We start from the raw sequence: 19,929 nt of genomic DNA, 5'->3' as shown, positions 1-19,929 counted from the left end.
TAAAGCTATGCGATATGATTCCAGTCATAGAGCTTCGTGTATATACTCTGTAAGAAAATCAACAGACACCCGAATATCCCCCCTTACTATAAAACTTCCTCCACCCACCCTTCTGACCCGTCCATGCCCGTCGCAGATCGCGCTCACGTTCTCGAACCTTTTTGCTATGTGATCGACTATGCGACTTGCCTTTCTTTTTGGGCTCTTCGACTTGTTCTGGGGGTTTAGACGGCTCTGATTTGGAGAAAAGACCTTTGAGCCAGGCGAACATTTTTCGGGGTTGAACCTGGTCTGATACCTGTGATCGTTAGTTATGGTTATTAGGCAGAGAAGTTCAAGTGAGTAAGAGTTGAGGAAAAGGGGATGAAGTTGAATGTGGGCTCAAAGGGATTTAGGTATACCTCGGAATGATTTGACGCACATACGGAGTACGGAGATGTTCTGTTTGGGTTCAAGGGCTTGGGGGCCGTAAGGTGAGATCGAGACATGCTTCCAGTATTGGGTTAGGTAAGGCTCTTGGCATGGAATATATTCAATCTATGGCTATAGAGGGTTCGCTGTTGGATTCCTGTGTATGCCAACTATACTTGTAGACTAGGACATATATTAGATATCCTGTCTTTCACATACGATCTCAACATCTAACCATGTAACTTCTTCATCCGAACCTCCTTCCAAGCCTGAACACCCACAATCCCCAATATCATCAAAAACAAAGAAATCAAGATAAAAGTCTTCGCAACCATAGCACATGCTCTCTGTCCACTCTCCCGATTTTCTCTGCGTTCCCGCTGTCGATCACATTCTGCACAGTGAGTGTGTTGAGGCTCTGATGCATCAGCCGTCACCGTCACTCCGGGGACGCCGTGAACGTGACCCTGTTCCACGTCTCGGTGCTCATCGTCATCTGTTTGATCAACCATGGCATACTATTCATGTGTTATATATGTAGTTAGTATGCTGATGGGACCGGAGTTTATCATGCCGGGATCGAGTTGCTTACGCCATGTGAGCTGGAACCACGCTCGTGGAATAGGTCTTCGTAGGCGGGAGCTGGTTCTGTAGGTGTTTCCCCCATAGTGAAGAGATTTGGGAGATGGAAAGGTGAATTCTCGAGTTGCATAATGACCTGAGTATCTGGCAGGGCTAGGCAACAGTGCTAGGCTCTAATTCGTCAGTTGGTGCCACCGCAAGGCTTAGGCTTTTGGAGTTCAGATACTGGGCAAGTCATTCTAGTGCTTAGGTGATATTTGCGAATCTCAAGTTGCCCCGTTAGAATATAATATCTCTATTTATCTGAGAAAATATATAATGAATCCAACGCTGTAGCAAAATCCCCATCCAGAAAAATCCTATCGTTAATAAACTCAGTAATTTCATGCAATGGAAAGAAACGTCCTATTCGTGTCCCGATACGGGTAGCTGTGCGAGTGCTGACGGAATAAAAAAAAAAAAAAACACGAACTCACAACAATTCTTGTGATCTTATTCGCACTCATTACCAAAATAGGTAATTACGACTGACTTTGCTTGTCAATACAAGGGCCAAGAGCAGAGGCTTAGATTGCCTAAACCCACAAACCAGGTCAATATCAGATTGGCTTAGCCATAGGTAGAGTCGGCAATAGGTACAAATATGGCTGTCACTGTCGCGGAAACGACTACTCTCGGCCATTTGTATATTCTATCGAAATGTTTTTGATCTACAAGAAAATCAAGAAACGCAATGAGCGGAAACGCCTAGATTCCACTGTCGCAAATGCACCAGACAATGCAATCGAACTAGACACAATCGATATTCCACCTGACGGAAAGAAAAAGAAAACCCGCACCCCCGAACAACTTGCCGAGAAGCGACGAAAGAATGTCTACCGCTGGAAGATCATCCTGGGCCTATTCAGTCCATACTGCCTACAAGCCCTGGATACAACAATCATAGCCTCAGCTCTACCATTCATCGCAGAGGATTTCAGTACGTACCACAACGGCCTCCAATGACAAACCCCCAACTAACCACTCAGACCAAATCAAACAACTAAACTGGATCATCTCCGTCTTCAACCTCACATCCGCCGCCTTTCTCTTCTTCTGGGCCCAATTAACCGACCTCTTCGGCCGACACATCGTCCTCCAATCCGCAATCTTCATAATGATGATCGGATCCGCAATCTGCACAGGAGCCCCAACATCGGCGTTCAGCGTCCTCCTCGTCGGCCGTGCACTCCAAGGCGTCGGGGCAGCAGGCGTCAACATCTCAATCCGCACTATCCTCGCCGACCGTGTCTCCCTCGCCGAGTATGCAGTCAACTGGACGATCTTCGCTCTCGTCTCTGGTATCGGATTTAGTATCGGCCCCGTAATCGGTGGGTATCTGACGCGGGCGTCGTGGCGCTGGTGTTTCGCGATCAATCTGCCTATCGCCGTTGTAGCTATGATAATTGTGGTTTTTGTTTTGAGGACCGAGCTGCAGGGTCCGCAGCCTATTCCCGAACTCGAGGGGAGGAGCGACGTGACTTCGTCCGGACGGGTCTTCGCGAGGATCTCGACTATCGATTACGGTGGTCAGATGCTCTTCCTATGGGGATTTGGTCTGCTGATCCTCGCTTTGACTTGGGCGGGTGGTACATACTCCTGGAAATCTGCTGCGGTTCTAGCGCCGCTGGTGCTGGGCGGGGTTCTAGCCATTGCTTGGGTCGTGTACGAGCGCTTTATGGTACCTGGCTCATTGATGGCGCGGGCGCTTCCGCGTCAGAAGGCAATGATGCCGTGGGAGTTACTCAGACAGCGTGATATTGGCTTATTATTCCTGGTCAATTTCTCCGTCGGTATATGCATGTTTGCTGTTATGTATTTCATGGACATATACTTCACGCTGGTAGAAGGGTGGAGCTCTAGCGATGCCGGTATCGCACTGCTATTTTTCCTTCCTGGCTTAGCCGGTATGTACATCTCCCTATTTACTATTTACTATATGGACCAGGCGTTTACTAACTCAAACAGCCGGACTTTACATGGCAATGTTCTCCTCCAACGTCTGGCCTCGCCAAACCCTCCCAGCCCTTTTCCTAGGCAGCATCACATCGGCAATAGGGATGACCGTGCTAGCATGGGGCGTGAACGCAGGAAAAACAAGCGTCATCTACGGCATGATGGCGCTGGTCGGCCACGGCGTCGGGATGCGACTCAACCCGGCGTCTATGCACGGGCTGGCGTATTTCCCTGCCATGACGGCGCAGATTTCGTGTCTTTCTTCATTTGCCGTTCCGTTTGGAGGGTTGCTTGGGTTGACTATTATGTCGACGGTGTTTACGAATAAGAGCGGAGCCGGAGAGAGAGATGCTAAGGGTGGTATTATGTGGGCTTTTATTGCTATGTTGCCATTTATGTGGCTGTCCGTTTTGCTTACTACCTTCCTTGGGAATGTTTGGATTTTGAAGAAGGGTGGTCATGAGGTTGTTAATAGGTCTTATCTTTGGGGTTTGATATTGAGAAGGGAGCTTGTGCGGGAGAGGAGGGACCGTGGGGAGGAAGTGGGGGATGCTGAGACGAGGAGTGGGGGAGGTAACTGTTTAGAGAAAGTACCTGGGCATATATACAGCACTTGTGACGATTTATAGACTGATATCAAGCGACGGTAAACCCCATCTTCGGAATATCCAGTTGGCTCAGAGTGATAATTGGAACGTTTCTCATTGGTATTCTAGCCACACAGCGACTCGGTTATTCCACACCCGTGCTTTCGTAGAAACCGATTCAAATTTACATAGTAAACTCGAGCAAGTTCCCACCAAAATCCCGAGCGAAGAACCGCGTGGGATATTCTTTCCCTTGGGTCCCTACAGCGGTAATCAGCAAAGAATCATGAGCGGGATGTATCAACGAAACTCACCAGAATTCACCTCGCCAGGCTTATCAGCAGCCATTGGGGCCGCCAGGCCACCACGCACATGGTGGTTATAAATACTTGCTTTAATCTCCTCTAGTTCCTCACGGGAAGACAGCTTGAAGCATGGGTGCCGGGTAGCCTGGGGATCAGTCGCGCCGAAGCTAATATGCACCTGCTGTCCGCTGGAGCCGATGTCGAACCTATTGGTAACATCAGAAATGTGTCTTTGTTAGGAAATAGCTCGTGCCAATACCACAAGATTGTCCCCCTCTGGAGCTCCGGTACCGGTGCTGAGGTGAGCCCGAGGGTTGTCCCGTAGAACTCTTCGGCTTGTTCTAATGTACCCCGAGGGATTGTGAGATTGATGTGGGCGATTCCAGAAATCATGATGTAGGATAGAGAATATGGTGATTGTATTAAGCAGATGAGTGGGTATATATGGATCAATGCGGGAATCAGTTTCCGTGTCGGATGAGAGATGCGTGAAACAACAAATAGTATGACGGCGATTACACGATGTGGACTTTAGATCAAGTGAAATGTATCTAGTATATGGAAAAAAAATATCCCGATGGCTTCACTGAATTGCTTGGAATAAATAGGGCAAGGGTTTGCCCCTCTTGGTCGGCTTTAGCCGATGTCGGGGGGTTATGCTTTCAGTTCCCGGCCTTTTTATTTGACATCCGCATATTCTGAGATCTTTGTATCTGTTATTGAATTCAGAAAATGTCATCCTCGTCTAAGGGACATCGCCAAGATCATTTACACGCATGTTTCACAGACATGGATGCTGGAGCAGATGCTTCTTGGTCCGAGGCGATAGTTCCGTTTGCAATCTGGGTCATATAGGGATCCTGCATAGGTGGGTGGGATTTCATCGCTAGAGAGCATTTTCCCAAAGTCTTCGTGGGGGACATGGAACGCCGTGGTACAAAAGCTAGCCAAAGATGAAATGCAAGGTTATTAGAAAAATAAGTATCAATTTGCAGAATCTGAGCTCGAGATGTGTGCAACATTGACAACTTGGAAAATATGAATGGGTGGACATGCTGTTGTGACAGTCGCCCTTAGCGTGTGACTACTGGGCAAGATATTGGCAAGGCCATTTGGAATATTATCATTAGATGCAAGCCTCATGAGATTTATAGGGGACCATTTCGAGCAAAATAATCCTCTATGATCATCTCTGCCGCCTTTTCGGCAATCGCATATACGGTAGCTTGGATGTGTGCCCCAACCTGCAATGGCATGATGCTAGCATCTACGACCCGCAGAGCATGAACACCATGGACCTGTAACATATCATTTACCACTCCACCATTGATTCCATCTGCCTCGCCCATGGCACACGTTCCAACTGCTATATATATTTTTAGTAATTTGCAGCACGAACTTTGGAGGGAGAACATACGATGCCAGTCGGTGACAGTATAATTTGAGACGAAATCTTCATATACCTTCTCCTCGGAGTCTGCACCCTTAGGAGGAGGAGGAAAGACTCGACCGTGAATGAGTTTGGTCAAAGGCTCGGTTTGACAGATTCGATCGCCCCATCTGAGCGCCTTGGCCATGACCTTCTTATCAATCTTCCCAGGCCCTAGGAAATACCGTGGATCAATCACGGGCTTGTCATCAATAGTGGCTTTCTCGTAATTGTTTTCGCTCATAGGCGGTATATGGATAGACCCGCGCGAGAAAGGGTACTGTAGCATTTGCAGCATTGTGGCATATTTCTTTCCTGGTTCGGAGACAAAATATGGGCTCCAGTTGCCTAAATCGAAGAGATACTCGATTTGACCACGCGCTTGACCGGACTCAAACTGACTGGCCAGAAGAGCATCATGTATACGTCCTGTATTTCGCGCAACTTCCTTGGCCTGGGTGTGTAGTTCATCACATTCCTCAGGCGATAAGATCTTCGAAAGTGGACAGTACGCCACTGAACAGGGCATCACGGTCCAAGGCCCGGTCTGAGAAGCGTAATAGGCGCGGTCCGCAGCTTCGCGCTGAATTGGGTCTTTGAGAATGTCATCACGGGTTGGAATCGCGGAAGATATTTCGAAAATGGTGGCAGTCACTCCTAGATATCAGCCACGATCACAACGAGCACTCTTTATATTCCATACTCATATGTTCCTGTAGATTCTCTCCCACGTTGGGACTGTGAACTTTCATCTCGATTCCAGCAGCTTCCAACACGTCCTGATCACCAATACCAGATAGCTCCAGAAGTTGTGGTGATTGCACGCTACCGGCACAGATGATTATCTCTTCGTATGCTTTGATATTTGCTTCCAGCCCGTTCCAGCGTACTCGAGCTCCTACTGCGTACCAATCATCATCTTCGGATTCCAACAGGATCTCCATGGCAGTTGCTTCAGTCAGTATATGCAGATTCGGGCGTTTCGCAATGGGCTGATAGTATGCAGAGGCAGAATAGCTGCGTTCCTGACTATCTGGATCAATTGTGCAGAGCATGTTCCAGACGCCTGTATTATCACCAGCCAGACTATCGCGCGTAGATGGAACCCCCAGACTATTGAGCGTCTCGTGCCAATATTGGTGTGTGGGGCCATACTGCTTGGCATGGGTTGTATGTAGAGGGCCATTCGTTCCATTAGCCTGGAGATCATACGAAGACTGATAATGTTTCTGATGGGCGGCACTCGGTGGATGGAAATTCTCGCTGCGACGGAAAAAAGGCCTGTCAGGAATTCAGTATCTCACAGATCAGCAGGTGAGACTCAAGATAGAGCCCGAATCTTAGAAAGCCGGTCGCTCGTACAGTAGATCTTCCCATCCCCATTTCTCATTCCCCAGCTCCACCCAAGCATCATAGTCTTTGCGATGACCCCGATTCCAGGCCATAAGATTAAGCGCACTTGTGCCCCCTAATATACGTCCTCGTGGCCATGGTAGTGATCTTCCTCCTAGGCCCGGCTGTGGAGTAGTTTTGAATTTCCAATCGTATTTTGAGCCGATGGTTTCGCCATACCGACCAGGAACATTGATCGCGCCATTGTCATCTATGTTTAAGACCGATGGGCCGGCTTCAATGACTCCCACGCGAAATTCGGGGTCCTCGGTGAGGCGTGCAGCAACAGCTAGGCCTGCGGTACCTCCGCCTATAATCAAGTAGTCGAGATCGAGGGCGGCGAACCGTTGAAGGGTCTCGTTACCCATGACTGATGGAGGGGTATGGGGAGAAAATCAAAATCTCGTTGGGCTGTTTTGTCTGCCAAGAAATGGGACATTTTTGAATATATGCAGGTCGCTTATACTTGCTTGGACTTGCTTGGACTTGCGGGGTACAGCAAACCTCGACTTTTGTCAACCTCGCATGAGGGATAATTCTCTGGAGAGACATCTTGTTTTCTTGGAATCTCGCCACAGCGTTAGTGGCTGAAGGCTGCTGACATGCTCGTCACACAGCCCGATTATACGAGACATCTGGCTTGAGGCGAGAAACCCATTTCCTATACCACTGCGCCGATCGTACTCCAAATCAGTCGGAATTTGAAAAGACAGGCCCAAATCCTTAGTCTCCTGCTTGCAATACATCCGATGATTTGGAGGGCTGTACTGTTGTCCTTCCTCTCCATATCCACAACATGCGCACTTGTACCCCAAACAAGAGGAGAACTGGGCCCACACCCAACAGCAATCATTTATGTTGAACACACCTACACCGCTATCTCCCCAGCCTCCGATACCACGATATCTACAATATCGGCCGACAAGACAAGTTCCTCATCCAATGCGGCTCGTTCACCTGGCAGGGAATACTATGACACTGGACCCCCAGTTATTTTACCTGTGACATCTGAACCACCTGATGCCTTGGGTATCGGAAATGTGAGCGGGTTTTATGGACCAGGAAGTTGGGCAGCATGGTTCATCTCAATCATGGCATCGTGGTGGCGGGTATTTCGAGTTTCAGAAGAGAGATTTGATCCAAATACATGGCTATTTTTGCTCGGCACTAACTGGGCCGCGGCTGGTCTTTTTCGCGGAATTCGCATGGCCCAAAGCATTCCGCTCGACTCTTTGACTTACGATGCAGATTTGGGCAGGTTGAAAGGTTCTATTGGGGCGGCATTTAATGTCACCTTTTGGGGAACCTTTCATATCTTGATGCAATATCTCGTTACGATGTTGTTATTCGATACCCGAAGGGCCCAACGATATCGGTTGTGGACACTCTTACTCGGAATGATATTGCCCTGCCTCGCACTCATGCACTCTGATCCGCTCAGAACAATGGACGTGCCTGCGCTATACTGGCACGCAATGCACAGCGGGGCTTATGACATTAACTTGGTTGTTGCTGTTGGCACTCCATATTATATCCTGCCATCCTCTGTATGGCTGCTCGGATATATGGACATAGCATTAGTGCCCAACATGTTCCCCGGACTGCTGAAACTGCTGGAAGAAATGTTCAGTAAAATGATAGCATCAAGAATGGCGCACAAGGTGCTGATTTATTTTCTCTACGGGTCAGCCTTTGTGGTGATTACATCGATCATCATGATCAACATCACAAAAGATTCCAGATGGTGGATTGGGATGTTACCACTAGCCATCCCTTATCTCTATTTACTCTTGCTCTTTAGTCCAGGCTATTGGATGTGCTTGGTTGGATGTGCGAGTGGCTGGTACGCATTCGTCGGTTATGTGACGCGGAGTGTCAAGGCATCACAATCGTGTTTCTTCATGCCATGTGCCCCCCAGTCAATTAACGAAGAAGATCAACTGTTTGCTTTATTTGCTAGTCTCTTGCTTTTCGTTGGGTGGGAGGTTATTCCGATCCTTGTGAAGGAATTCGGAAAACGGTACAGAGACCGGCAAGAGTTTGTGCGGGATATGGAAGAGCGAATGAGGGATCTTGAAATAAGGCGGGCATTGCGGAGGCTTGGGGAATCTAGTTGGAGGAATTGGCGATCCGACTAAGAAATAGATAATTTAAGCTTAAATTTAAGGCACTTCGACTTCCCAGGGCTATTTGTTGTGTCTACGGATTTAGAAACTACGTCATCGTATATACAGTGGAGAACAAAATATGATCCCCCACCTATTATTTCCTTTCTGCAACAACCTATCTTTGCAAATATGGCCGCCATATCATCAATGGCGGACCCTCTCACTGTCTTGCCCCCAGAGATTGTTCTGCAAATCTTGCACTTCACCCCTGTCTCCTCTCTAGCGTCCCTGACCGCGGCCTCTAAAGCTTGGCACCAATTTATCGACGTCACTCACCAAGATGCCATTTACGCATCCGAAGCCAAAACCGCCCAGCCAGTTGGAGGTAGCCGCGATTTCTCCTTCCTCTCCGATACCCACAGCTTTGCCAAATTATTCGAGGGCACGGAATCATGGAAAGACCTGTGTAAGCGCCAGACATTGCTGGCCCGGAATTGGGCCGAGCCGCATCCAGTGAGCCAAGAATCGGTGCTACAAATCGGCAATGATCCTGTTTGGCGATTCCGTGCCGACTTCAAGCGCCGCTTTTTTATCTCTACTTCCCATGTTGGCGGGTTGAACGTCACTGATATGGACACGGGCCGTATCCTCTGGCAGCTTCCTTCGGTGCTGGCCACCAACGGAGATGGTGTTCGCCCACACGCACACTTGGAATATCAGGATGGAATGGCCGTATTCGACAGTGAAGGTGATTCGCTAGAGGTTTGGCAGGCGGATCATGAAGGTGCGAAGCGTGGGGAGTTCCGACGCATCGCTACCTTGGCGCATGATTGCCAGACGAGAGGGTTCCAATTGTCCTACTGGACTCTCTGTGTTGTTTCTAACGAGGGTCAGGGCTTTGTATACGATATGACACAGCGACCTCCTAAGTTGACCACACACTTGAAGATTGAGGGAGGCGGAATTGGCCATCTGGACCAAAGCGAAGACATTGTGATATATTCTATGGGAGCAAAAGGCTATTTTGCCTACAACAAGGAGTCTGGAGCGTTCTTAGGCACGTTAAAGCCACCAAAGTCCACAGAAAAATATCACATCCTTCCTCCTAATGCCACTGCTTCTACGAGGGCAGCACTAGCAGGCGCTGCGCGACTCGGCCCAACACCTCAACCCCTTCCGCCTGGGGCTTTCCGAAAAGACTGTTTGGTACCAATTGAGATCGCCAAAGGTCCACTGTCACCACCAGATGATCCAGGTCACGTCTGGCATGGGGAGGATGAATGGGGAGCGGGAATGTTGCACGGCGATCTCTTCGTGGGCTACTCTCGCGCCGGTCGTGTCTTTATATGCCCTGAATTCCGCAAGGCTCTTCGCGACGAAGCTAGTCTTGTGGCGAACAGCTCCATCCTGGAATGCGAATCAGATGGGTCAAGCTTTGACCTTGGTGGCTGGTTATCAATCCGCAATCACCGTGTGATGTTCGAAATTCAAGACCGAATTTATGTCGTCGCCCTTGATGACAACAACAGGGTTCAAGACGTTGAAAACTCTCCCCGTGCTTCGTACTCGTTGCTCACAAGCTCTGAACCGCAGCTTACTGTGCCCATAAGTTACATGGCGTTGGCTGATGATGCTATTATGACCACTTACACCGTGAGCTCCTTATTTGACCTATCAACGTGGAAAAAAAGGAAGCAGAATAGCTAACATCAGAAATCGCAGACTCTTGGCTGGCGTGACTCCAATGTTCCAGGTGGTGTCCCTCCACCGCAAGGCAGAGATATTCCTCGCGTCTTTGCTACAAAAGTCATCCGCGTACTCAGCCTGGCCCCTAACCTGTCTAACGAATCCCCCTCTGACTCCGGTGATACGGATGAGCCTTCAGCAGCGGGCAACGGAGGCCTTGGTGGTTCCGATCCAAATTTGCCACCCGGAGATGCCTGGCGCACACAGGCTGGGTTGCTACAGCTGCTTAGCATGCTTGGCGATGAGGTAGATCTCGAACAGAGCGATGGTGAAGATGAATGGGAGAGTATCAACGAGGATGATGATGAGGAGGAGGAATAGAAAAACGAGTACGAGCAGCCAAATGCGCCCGCGCCCGATGGTCTAGATACTGGCTAGCCCCGAATCAAGACGCCTCACTGTGTGGAGGTTTTGTATTTCAGAAGGGCATTGTCGCCCCTGACACGATCACCCACTCTCCACAACTAATCTGCCGCAGTCCATCATATCACCGACGGTTGGTCCTGTTAGGGGTCAATAGGCAGTGGAATACACGGGGCAGCAAATGGTAGAGCATAGTCGAAAATATTTGAAACCCCTAGTGATGATCACCAGATGGGGTAATACATATACCTAACGTAGAATCATGAGCTCTTCACACCAATTCTTTTTCAATGCAATGTACGAGGGGAGACATATCAAGACTGATGTGATCAATATCTTGGGCCTTTTTATAAGGTTAAGTGGGTCACGCCAAGTGCTGGATCAAGCGCCTGCATAGCCATACGCAACTAGTCAGACTACAACAGGTTAATTGAACTTTGATTGATTGATAGTCAGACTGCAGCAGATTAATTCAACTTTGATTCATTGGTCACGCCACGTGGGTCTATAGAACATCCTTGGAAGGCTGTATTTCAACGTTACATGCTGCGACTGTAGAAGTGCAATCAATATCTTGGGTACTCTCATTGGTGCAGGGTAAAGGCGTCTAAATAATGACAACTCATTTGAATATCTCAGGACTCAAACATGCATACACAATGAAGGGCAATCGCATGACCCCGGCCTTGTGCAGGTACGGGAACCATGGACGCTTTCGTGAAGCACAATTGGCCTTCCACTCAAAGACTCTTCCGGGCCTTAAAATGCCCCTGACATCCCATAGAAACCGAATCATCTCCCTCCAACTTCAAATAGGCCATTGAGGCCTTGCACATCGCCCCCAACACACCATAATCTTACATATTATCTTTGCAAAAAGTTTACTCCACCTTACCGCGGATGTAAACAACAAGATGAGATACAGAGTCCTTGGGTATGAATGAAAACAGAGAGAAGAGAGAGAAGTTGTCAAACGGACGTGATGTGGACGAAGATGCGTTTGGGCGTACAGACACTTGTATGCTTCCTCTTTACCAACAAGGCAAGTCCGAGGATAATGGCGGCAATTTTTCAAGTCACAAGCCACCTGGTTCATGTGCATTTCCTATTTGGGCTGGAGGGGGTACGAACGACTAATGCACCACTATTGAGAAACAACACCCCTAGAAATAACCCCCTGACCATGCTCAAAAAACGGCTAACAAATTATGAAGTCCCGTCGAAGTTGGATAGCAATGTTGGTCAGTTGGTTCACGAGCGTGCCACATCTTGGGACAACTTTTATCCATTGACAATATATAGTGCTTTATTCCTCTTTGTTCTTCATGGAATATATTGAAAAGCTCATACAAACAGCTGTATATAGTGTATTATAATTTCTTCCTGCTATCTTGCCTCTATATACTTGGTTCACTGCTTTTATTTCCCTAATGTAGAAAAAGGGTATATAATATTCATTGAATTATCCCTCTGCGGATAATTAATTTCCAAGTTCTGCATCTATAATAACCTCTGTCAAAATAGAAATCTCGACATTGATACAATGGATGATTTGATATATCATGCCTTCTTGCAATAGCGCGAAGTAAAACAGATATCAAAATCTAGTTTTGGAGGCAGACTGTCGGGCTCGCCACGCCACATTGACCGCCTTCGACAACCTTGTTCACATTGAACAGTTTCCATTTTACTGTGTTGTTTACTTTTCTCTTCCTCGGTTCTTGGTAGCAAGTCTCCAACAGCTACGCAACGTGCCGTCTCATTGAAAAAGAAAGGTAAGTGTCGAGTCATTCTCCAAGGTAGCATAGGACTATTGCCTTAGGTACTGGCCTCAAAATCAGGTGTACCCACGATCCAAGTCTATTTCACTACTAACTTACTCTACAGGAGAATCTCAATCGTCTACTATTCTTCAACTCTGACATCTTGAAGTCATGAGTACCTCAGATTCGCCCGTGTTGACGGCCGGACTCCCAACTTTCCATTCATTTTCCCGCCTTCCTTCCGAACTATGAATGCAGATATGGCGTGACGCCTTGCCCGAAATTGACACACCGGCATTGTCTCCCTACCAAGCCGGTTGCTGGCGCCCTGTTCCTGTGCCGGAAAGCGAGCAGGTGCATGTCTTCCACCAAACTTCTGTGGAGATGGAGCTTCATCACGAATTGCTTGATCCTATCCGTGTGAAGACACCACTCACCTCGGTGAACCATGAAGCTCGCGGCGTCGCCATTGAATGGGCTCTTAAGCAGGGCATGGAGGTCCGATTTCATGAGGGCAGGCAGTGTCTTATCTTCTTACGCACGTTTGACCCAACGCGTGAGGTGATATGGTTTGGTCAAGATTCACTTGAAGCTTCTGCCAAGGAGTGTTGGGGGGTGCATGCTGGTGCTGTGGCTAATGGTCCTCGACAAATACTTACTGCTCCTATTGATCCTGGCTGTTTCGCTATCTCTGAGCATGTGTTAATGGATGACCCGTCTTTGAGTTTCGTTGCGGTGATACAGTTATGTAGATCATCGCCGGTGAGCATCCGAACTTTGATATCCATGGTGACTGTACAAAATTCCAGCCGCGTTGGGAAATTGACGACTCGCAAAAGGAAAAAGCACTTGCTTGGAATCGACACAAGAAGAAATTTGAAGTGAAGAGCGTAAACAGTGGCCGTGACATTCTCCACACGCTCTCCTACCAGCGAGTATTAGAAGCCCGCCAGATGGTATCTAAACTTCCTAGTCCATCCGCCGGTGCCCGCACCACCACCTTTGAGATACGGCCTGTCTATTCCGTTAGACTGTGAATGTTCGTTTACGTCCCAGACCACTGACAACATACGGGTCATGATCACGACGCACATCGATCTCTGTCTGATCTACTTTTTTTTCACCAAAAAGGAATGCTCTGGGGATATTGAAAGAGTAGCCATTGCTTTTGCCGGTGACCAAATTTGCTTCAGCATCAACCTGTCAGTGGATTGTCACCAGCTCATGGAGCTTAAGAAGTTAATTTCAAGAATCAAATCCTGTATGACATATCGCTTTCCCTTTTGTAAATTGATATTTAAAGAGCCTGTCGATAATAATTGCGGGGATTGTTAATTACGACCAGGATAGTAGAAGTACTGGACACGCCTTGCCGCATCCATGGATAATTAGGTTTCGAAAGCTCACGTGCTCACCAGTTTGCTACATAGCAATGACCTGGGCAGTAATCCTACACAATTCCCAAACTCACTATAAAGCCTTATGCCTTCTCATGTATATATTTCAAAATATTCCCTCGAAGGTTTGCACATCACTGGGCCTTTCCCCCCAAGTCAACTAACCTTGGAATAACGACATAAATCGGCAAAGACAAACTTTTGCTAATATCCTCCATACAACGCCCGTAAGGTAACATGCCACTATATCCGGTACTACTGCATTTCTTTCTCTCAACAAAACTGACACCCTGCCGAGCAGGCTCTGGAGTCCAAAAACCGTCGTCAGCTAATTGGAAATAGCTAACTAGCTGTATCGAACTGGTGAAAACGCACATATTCATCAACAATTCACTCAGATCCGGGTGAAGTCGCGCGACATTCTCTCAAGTGCGAGCAAACCAGGTGAATCATGTCCTATACTTCTTGACGCGCTTGACTAAGTGTTCTCACGCGTTCGCGTGAGAACACGTTGATAATAATGTCTCTGCTCCTATCGGCTATGTATCTTCCACTCGACCATTGTCCAATTGTGTTCTAGAAGTGGCTCAACATGTTCATCTGGTATTTCTCCGAGGCGTCTGGTAGACTATGGATGGCTCCCAAGCTCTTCCCTGTGCCCTGCTGTGTAAACTACCCTTGCTCCTAGGACATCGGGTGCTAGTAAAATGAGCCCTAGTACCAGAAGAGACAAATACTTGTGAATCGTCGTGGGGCTCACTGCAAATAATGTAGGTGTGCTGCTCCTGTTGCGAATGAGCTATCAGCACAAGAGACTCTAGTTAAGTGACTATTGAATCATAGTCTCAAATTTTGGAGAGGTAGAATTTGGTATAATAGGGTTGGACTTACCTTCTTAGTTCGTTGATCTGGGTTCGCGTTGTTGCGTTCTGCTTTGGTCTTATTGAAGGCATTTTGAACTGTCTACGTTTTGTGGAAGGAAGAGCAAGTAGTGATTCTTGTACGGAATATAGTATGACTATATACCCATGCCATAGTTCGGCAAATTAGTATTGTACAAAGATGAGATCTCGAATCCCCCAATCCAAGCTCATGTCACATTATTGGGCTACTGTCTCACCATTTCTTATTTTCTAGGTGGTTTTATGTCAACTCTCAGCCCACTGGATGCAAGATTCAAGGTTATCTGGATTGTTCAACGGGGCCTCGAGATTACACAAGGGTTGGATGAATTTACTCAGTAAGAGAGACACTGAGTAAATATCTAGAGAGAAAAGCCGCAGTAGATTTGGCAGCTTAATTATATGGCCCGGCAGAGATATGCGAGGTATCATTTCATCCCCTTGGAGAGAATGCCTAAGGGTTGATACTACGATGCCGACGGACAAGATTAACGCTAGCCTCGAGACGATTGTGTTCTCTCGAGCTCCGTCATATCTACCTCAATTTGAGTACATGTAATTCCCATTCATGGATATTGGTTTTTAAATAGTTCACTTGATATAATTATTATAGCACCTAAATGAAAAGAGCACCAGAAACTGTTCCATCATGGGTATCCGCAACGTCCATACATAAAACATCATCATAAAACAAAACCAATATAACCCAAACAGTATAACATGGATCTCAAAACAGCGCGTATTCTAAATATTTCAAGAATCACGCGAGTTGTCGCTCAATATTGCGGGGCCCAGCCAGAAGGGACGGTGGGATCGGAGGGACGGGACCGCTATACACAGGCCCGTGGACTTCTCGGGAGCCAGGAGGGGGTGGGGGCGGAGGTAAAGGACGTCCGTAACGCGGATGGTGGCCTTGAGGGTGAGGATAATGATGGGGGTGGGGTGGTACAGGCGGACCAGGGGAACCTCCAGCACCAAAGGCCAAACGGCCAAAGTCCTCTGGAAGCCGCTGTGCCTGGTAGCGGTATTGAGCAGCCTGTGGGGATGTGGGGTCGACGTAACCCATGGAGCGGTTCGGGTCGCCTGGAAGGGAGACGGTGGAGGCCCCGAGGGTGCGGGCGATGTCATCGAAGGTAACCTCCATAGGGGATATGTAGGTAGTGTTGCTTTTTGCGGACCAGGCAAGAACATGGCCACATACACGGCCGGTGGGACGGTCGAAGACCCATGCGCCGGAGTCACCAGGGGCTGTCGAATAAGGAGAGATTAGCTTCATGAAATGTTTACTCGATACGAGCTGACGTCTTAGGATCCAATGGTGCTGTATGTTTACCAGCTAAAAAGGGTGACAAATGATGGGCGTGCATAAAAAAAAACAAAAAGGGTATCTAATTAAGGATCGTATAGACATAAACATGGATTCGCTGAAGTGCACCTCTTACCTCCAAAGTTACCATTGACGCAAAAGCTGGTTGAGAATGAATGACGTCCATGAAGTTTGACCAATGTCATAGCCTTGGATATCTGTCCTGTTTGCAGTCCACTTGTGCGGCCACAGCAATGAACTTGCAAACCACCTAGCTCCTCCATCCGGGCTACCTGGTTCAGGAATATGGGTTGCGGGGGGATAGGGCGCCCCGGACGAGCAATACTGGATCTGGTAGTATCGAGAATGATGTTGCGAGGGTCCATGCGGGCTTCATCGACTTTGATGAGAGCCCAGTCAATCTCATGTTTCAGACCCTTTCGGGTCCAACGTCGTACTCCAGATGATGCGTGGACGTAACCTAGGGAGTGTGAGGCTAGGTGCTCGTCATCGCGATCTTCTGCAGATGGAAAAAAGTCTTCGTGTACGTCGTCAATGGCTGGTTGGGTGACAAGCAGCCGAGGTTCTTCACCTGGTTCGATACCAGCAGTATCGCCGATGGAAGCGGTGTCACCATCATCGTCGTCTGGACCGACGGAGTCATCATCTGATGAATCATCATCTGAAAGCCAGAATTCATCATATCCAGACTCAAGGCCTTGTGATGGATCGTCTCCGTCCTCCAGATCGGAAATTTCGAAATCGAAGTTAATGTCAGACGAGTCATCTTCTTGGTAGTCGTACATGAATCCAGGATGTGGGATATTCGATGTATCACGGGGCCAATTCCCCGCCGACGACCGGGAGGGGACATCTTGATTGGAGTCTCCGGGGCTACTATCCTGGCCTTCATCTTCGCTAGGGGCTTCCAGCATATGATGGACTGTCAGACCATACGGCAAGCCATCGACAAAGACGGCACCACCATATGAGACGGGCGGTAGGTGCTCTTCATTCTGAAAGGCACCGATAGATGCTCCGCACAGAGGTCGCTGTTGGTGACATGGATTGAGCTCTCGCTGGCGAAAGGGTGTATCATTCGAGACATTGGGACGAGCCTTGGCCGGCCTCCGGCGCCTGTTCCGAGGAACCTTGGACCGTTCGATATCGCCACGGAGGACAATCAAATCCCAGTCATCCCGACCAAGAGCAAAGTGCTTCTTCAAGGCCATTCGAACTTTCTTCACACTGGCGCAAGTAACACAGATCGTCGTTTTGGCACTTTCAGACGATTCCCCAGTCATGATGAGGTTTACTCCACACGACTCAGAAGACTCCTTCAAAATCTTCTGAAGAAGACGACTCACTCGGGGCATTATATGGAAATTCCACTCTTGCAGGTGCTCGTCCGGTATTTCCAAGTTCGGAAGTCTCTTGACGGTACGTTTCTTTTGTGGCTTTTCAAAGTGCTTGTCTTCATTCACCACACCCCATCGATCGGCAGGAATGGTAGGAAGCTTCTTGTCATAATTAGACATCTCAAGCTTTGATGATTTGTATGCGTTGACTTTGTCCTGGATGGTGACTGGCTCGGGGGTAGGGACAAGGGCAAGTGGAAGGCAGTCATCCAATTCTTCTGCCGAGGGTGCCGAGAAGATATCAATCCGGCAACATGACCACAGAATCTTGCAGATTGTGTACATGAAATTCATCGAGAAAGAGAAAGTGCCATCAGGATCTGACAAGTCAAGCACTGGGTAGTGGTAAATCTGTGGAACACGAAGACCAAGGTCGGTCATCGGTTGTGTCGATAAATGGAAGTTAGGAGCATCAAGGCACAACTGAACGGCTTGAAGATAAGCACCACCGCATTTTGGGCCAAGTTTCTTGACATAGAGATCTTCCACTCGATGCTTGAACCATGAGCGGTCATATTTCATCTTCCAAAGTCGTCCAACTGGTGCCCACAAGCCTATCTCTAATAATATGAGGCCGAGCGAGTAAAGGTCATAAGCCCATGCGCCGTCATCTTCAACGCACCTCTTGTCATCGGGGTGGCGATACATTGCCGAAGACAGCGGCTCAGGGGTTGGCCCATCCCCAGAGAACCGTGCTGGAGAAGTGAGATAAGGACGACGAAGATCAGGTCCAAGACCACTCTCATCATCACCCGCATCACTTCGACCCGGGAAGAAGATAACGTTACTGCTGTTGATGTTTCCATGAACGGCATTCTGACTTCTTAAGTGGAGAGCGGACATTAAGAGATCGTAAGCCAATCGGAAGCGAGTGTCAAGATTGGGAACTCGATTCTCCCGATACTCCTCTGCCGAAGGAAGAAGAGCGACCAATGGCTTGGGCTTCAACTCCTTCAGCAAGTCACTCGGGTTCTGCAGGAATGGGAAGTAGTCGACCGGCATCTGATAAAGAAATGCATAGCGAGAATTCGAGTTATCAATGCAGTAGCCCAAAAATCGCATCAACCCCAAGTGAGAGATCCTGGCGTTCTGTAGCAACTGATCAAGAGACTGCTGGAGTTTTTCCAATCGAGTACTCTTATTGTCCATCTTTGACTCCGCCAATAGGGGTATAAACTCGACAAGCACAGAGACATGGGACTCTTTTGTGGAGGTAAGAAGATGCGATGCCGATGATTTCAGGCGTCCAATGGCACGCGAGTTGGAAGATGCCGCAACAGGTTCATATGGCGGGGGGCTATTATCGTGGGACGCTCCGTATAGTTGCAGAGCTGAGCGATCAATGAGCAGATGGTTCAATGACAGGAAAGGATTGAGGACGTCACGGTGCGTGGTCGTGGGCGAGTAGGTGAATGAATCGAACATTTGCTTCGGGCTTTGTACCTTCTCTTTGGATTCAGAGAAAGAGCCGGGGGATGAATCGTAAGGTGAGATAGGATTAGGTCGTGGGCGGCGCGCGCTGTTCCTGCTGGATGACATGCTGGAAGCCATTGTCCGCCGGGAGCGCGAGAGGTCATAGAGAGTATCAATACAGCCGGTGAGTTCATTCAAAATTGTGTTGGAGCGAGTTATGTCTTCCTCTGTCCATTGCGTCTTAATAGGTCTACTAGCAAGGGTATCCTTCGATGGTATATCGACTTTCCGTTCCTTGGAAGGAAGCATGGGCGCATCCAAATGCTGGACTTGCTCGGCATCGTTGAGTAGTTCTTGGATTGATGACATGACGCTCTCAACGACGTCGCTGAAGCCTGCAGCAGTCAACGATTCATCGATGTCGTTAGGCTGCGCAGCGCTTGCGTCGCTCCAATCTAGACCCCATGCCAGCAACCGATCTCTCTGTTTCTGGAAACTCCCGTGGAGAGCGACGAGCTCGGGGTCGTCGAGGGCCTTTGAAGCAGTCGTAACACTCTCGCAAGAGGTTTTCGTATCGGTATATAATTTCGTGAGGCGCCGCTGGAGGAAGCCGCCTCCTCCATGACGGAGGACTGACATCTTGGCGATTGCGGAGGGGATCGATAAGAACAGATACAGTATCGAGCATTAGAGACAGGGCACTGCAGTGGAAACGTTCAAGAGCACATAGTGAGAGTCGCCAAAATGTAAAGAATCCATCGGATAGGAGACAAGGAATCGATAGAGACTTGCAGAGCAGGTTCAATGGGTGC

The 19,929-nt window shown here is 48.4% G+C and overlaps 8 protein-coding genes across 8 annotated transcripts; 3 read left to right on the top strand and 5 right to left on the bottom strand.

Moving 5' to 3' along the window:
- Positions 1-58: 58 nt before the first annotated feature.
- N7447_006906 (uncharacterized protein) lies at positions 59-271 on the bottom strand (the record flags this gene model as incomplete). The annotated part of the gene is made up of 1 exon (XM_057231168.1): positions 59-271. The coding sequence occupies one exon, from the start codon at positions 269-271 to the stop codon at positions 59-61; it is 213 nt and encodes a 70-aa protein (XP_057086258.1).
- Positions 272-641: 370 nt separating this feature from the next.
- Positions 642-1,078, bottom strand: N7447_006905 (uncharacterized protein; the record flags this gene model as incomplete). The annotated part of the gene is made up of 2 exons (XM_057231167.1): positions 642-929; positions 1,004-1,078. 2 exons carry the CDS (start codon positions 1,076-1,078, stop codon positions 642-644), a joined length of 363 nt encoding a protein of 120 aa, XP_057086257.1.
- Positions 1,079-1,692: 614 nt separating this feature from the next.
- mfs56 (uncharacterized protein) lies at positions 1,693-3,622 on the top strand (the record flags this gene model as incomplete). Its single annotated transcript, XM_057231166.1, has 4 exons — positions 1,693-1,972; positions 2,022-2,939; positions 3,001-3,561; positions 3,618-3,622. 4 exons carry the CDS (start codon positions 1,693-1,695, stop codon positions 3,620-3,622), a joined length of 1,764 nt encoding a protein of 587 aa, XP_057086256.1.
- A 137-nt stretch (positions 3,623-3,759) lies between these two features.
- On the bottom strand, positions 3,760-4,273 carry N7447_006903 (putative glyoxalase family protein; the record flags this gene model as incomplete). The annotated part of the gene is made up of 3 exons (XM_057231165.1): positions 3,760-3,836; positions 3,890-4,086; positions 4,140-4,273. 3 exons carry the CDS (start codon positions 4,271-4,273, stop codon positions 3,760-3,762), a joined length of 408 nt encoding a protein of 135 aa, XP_057086255.1.
- Positions 4,274-5,028: 755 nt separating this feature from the next.
- Positions 5,029-7,069, bottom strand: N7447_006902 (GMC family oxidoreductase; the record flags this gene model as incomplete). Its single annotated transcript, XM_057231164.1, has 4 exons — positions 5,029-5,246; positions 5,298-5,966; positions 6,013-6,590; positions 6,672-7,069. 4 exons carry the CDS (start codon positions 7,067-7,069, stop codon positions 5,029-5,031), a joined length of 1,863 nt encoding a protein of 620 aa, XP_057086254.1.
- A 1,929-nt stretch (positions 7,070-8,998) lies between these two features.
- N7447_006901 (F-box protein) lies at positions 8,999-10,876 on the top strand (the record flags this gene model as incomplete). Its single annotated transcript, XM_057231163.1, has 2 exons — positions 8,999-10,462; positions 10,532-10,876. 2 exons carry the CDS (start codon positions 8,999-9,001, stop codon positions 10,874-10,876), a joined length of 1,809 nt encoding a protein of 602 aa, XP_057086253.1.
- A 2,057-nt stretch (positions 10,877-12,933) lies between these two features.
- Positions 12,934-13,718, top strand: N7447_006900 (uncharacterized protein; the record flags this gene model as incomplete). The annotated part of the gene is given in 2 exon segments (XM_057231162.1): positions 12,934-13,416; positions 13,434-13,718. 2 exon segments carry the CDS (start codon positions 12,934-12,936, stop codon positions 13,716-13,718), a joined length of 768 nt encoding a protein of 255 aa, XP_057086252.1.
- Positions 13,719-15,740: 2,022 nt separating this feature from the next.
- N7447_006899 (uncharacterized protein) lies at positions 15,741-19,756 on the bottom strand (the record flags this gene model as incomplete). The annotated part of the gene is made up of 2 exons (XM_057231161.1): positions 15,741-16,228; positions 16,423-19,756. The coding sequence occupies 2 exons, from the start codon at positions 19,754-19,756 to the stop codon at positions 15,741-15,743; spliced, it is 3,822 nt and encodes a 1,273-aa protein (XP_057086251.1).
- Between the last annotated feature and the right edge of the window lie 173 nt (positions 19,757-19,929).

This window comes from Penicillium robsamsonii, assembly GCF_028829455.1.
Source record: "Penicillium robsamsonii strain IBT 29466 chromosome Unknown utg000003l_segment0_segment0, whole genome shotgun sequence".
In the NCBI taxonomy this organism is placed as follows: domain Eukaryota; kingdom Fungi; phylum Ascomycota; class Eurotiomycetes; order Eurotiales; family Aspergillaceae; genus Penicillium; species Penicillium robsamsonii.
The sequence above is the reverse complement of the archived record's forward strand: the minus strand, read 5'-3'. Positions and strand labels throughout refer to the sequence as shown.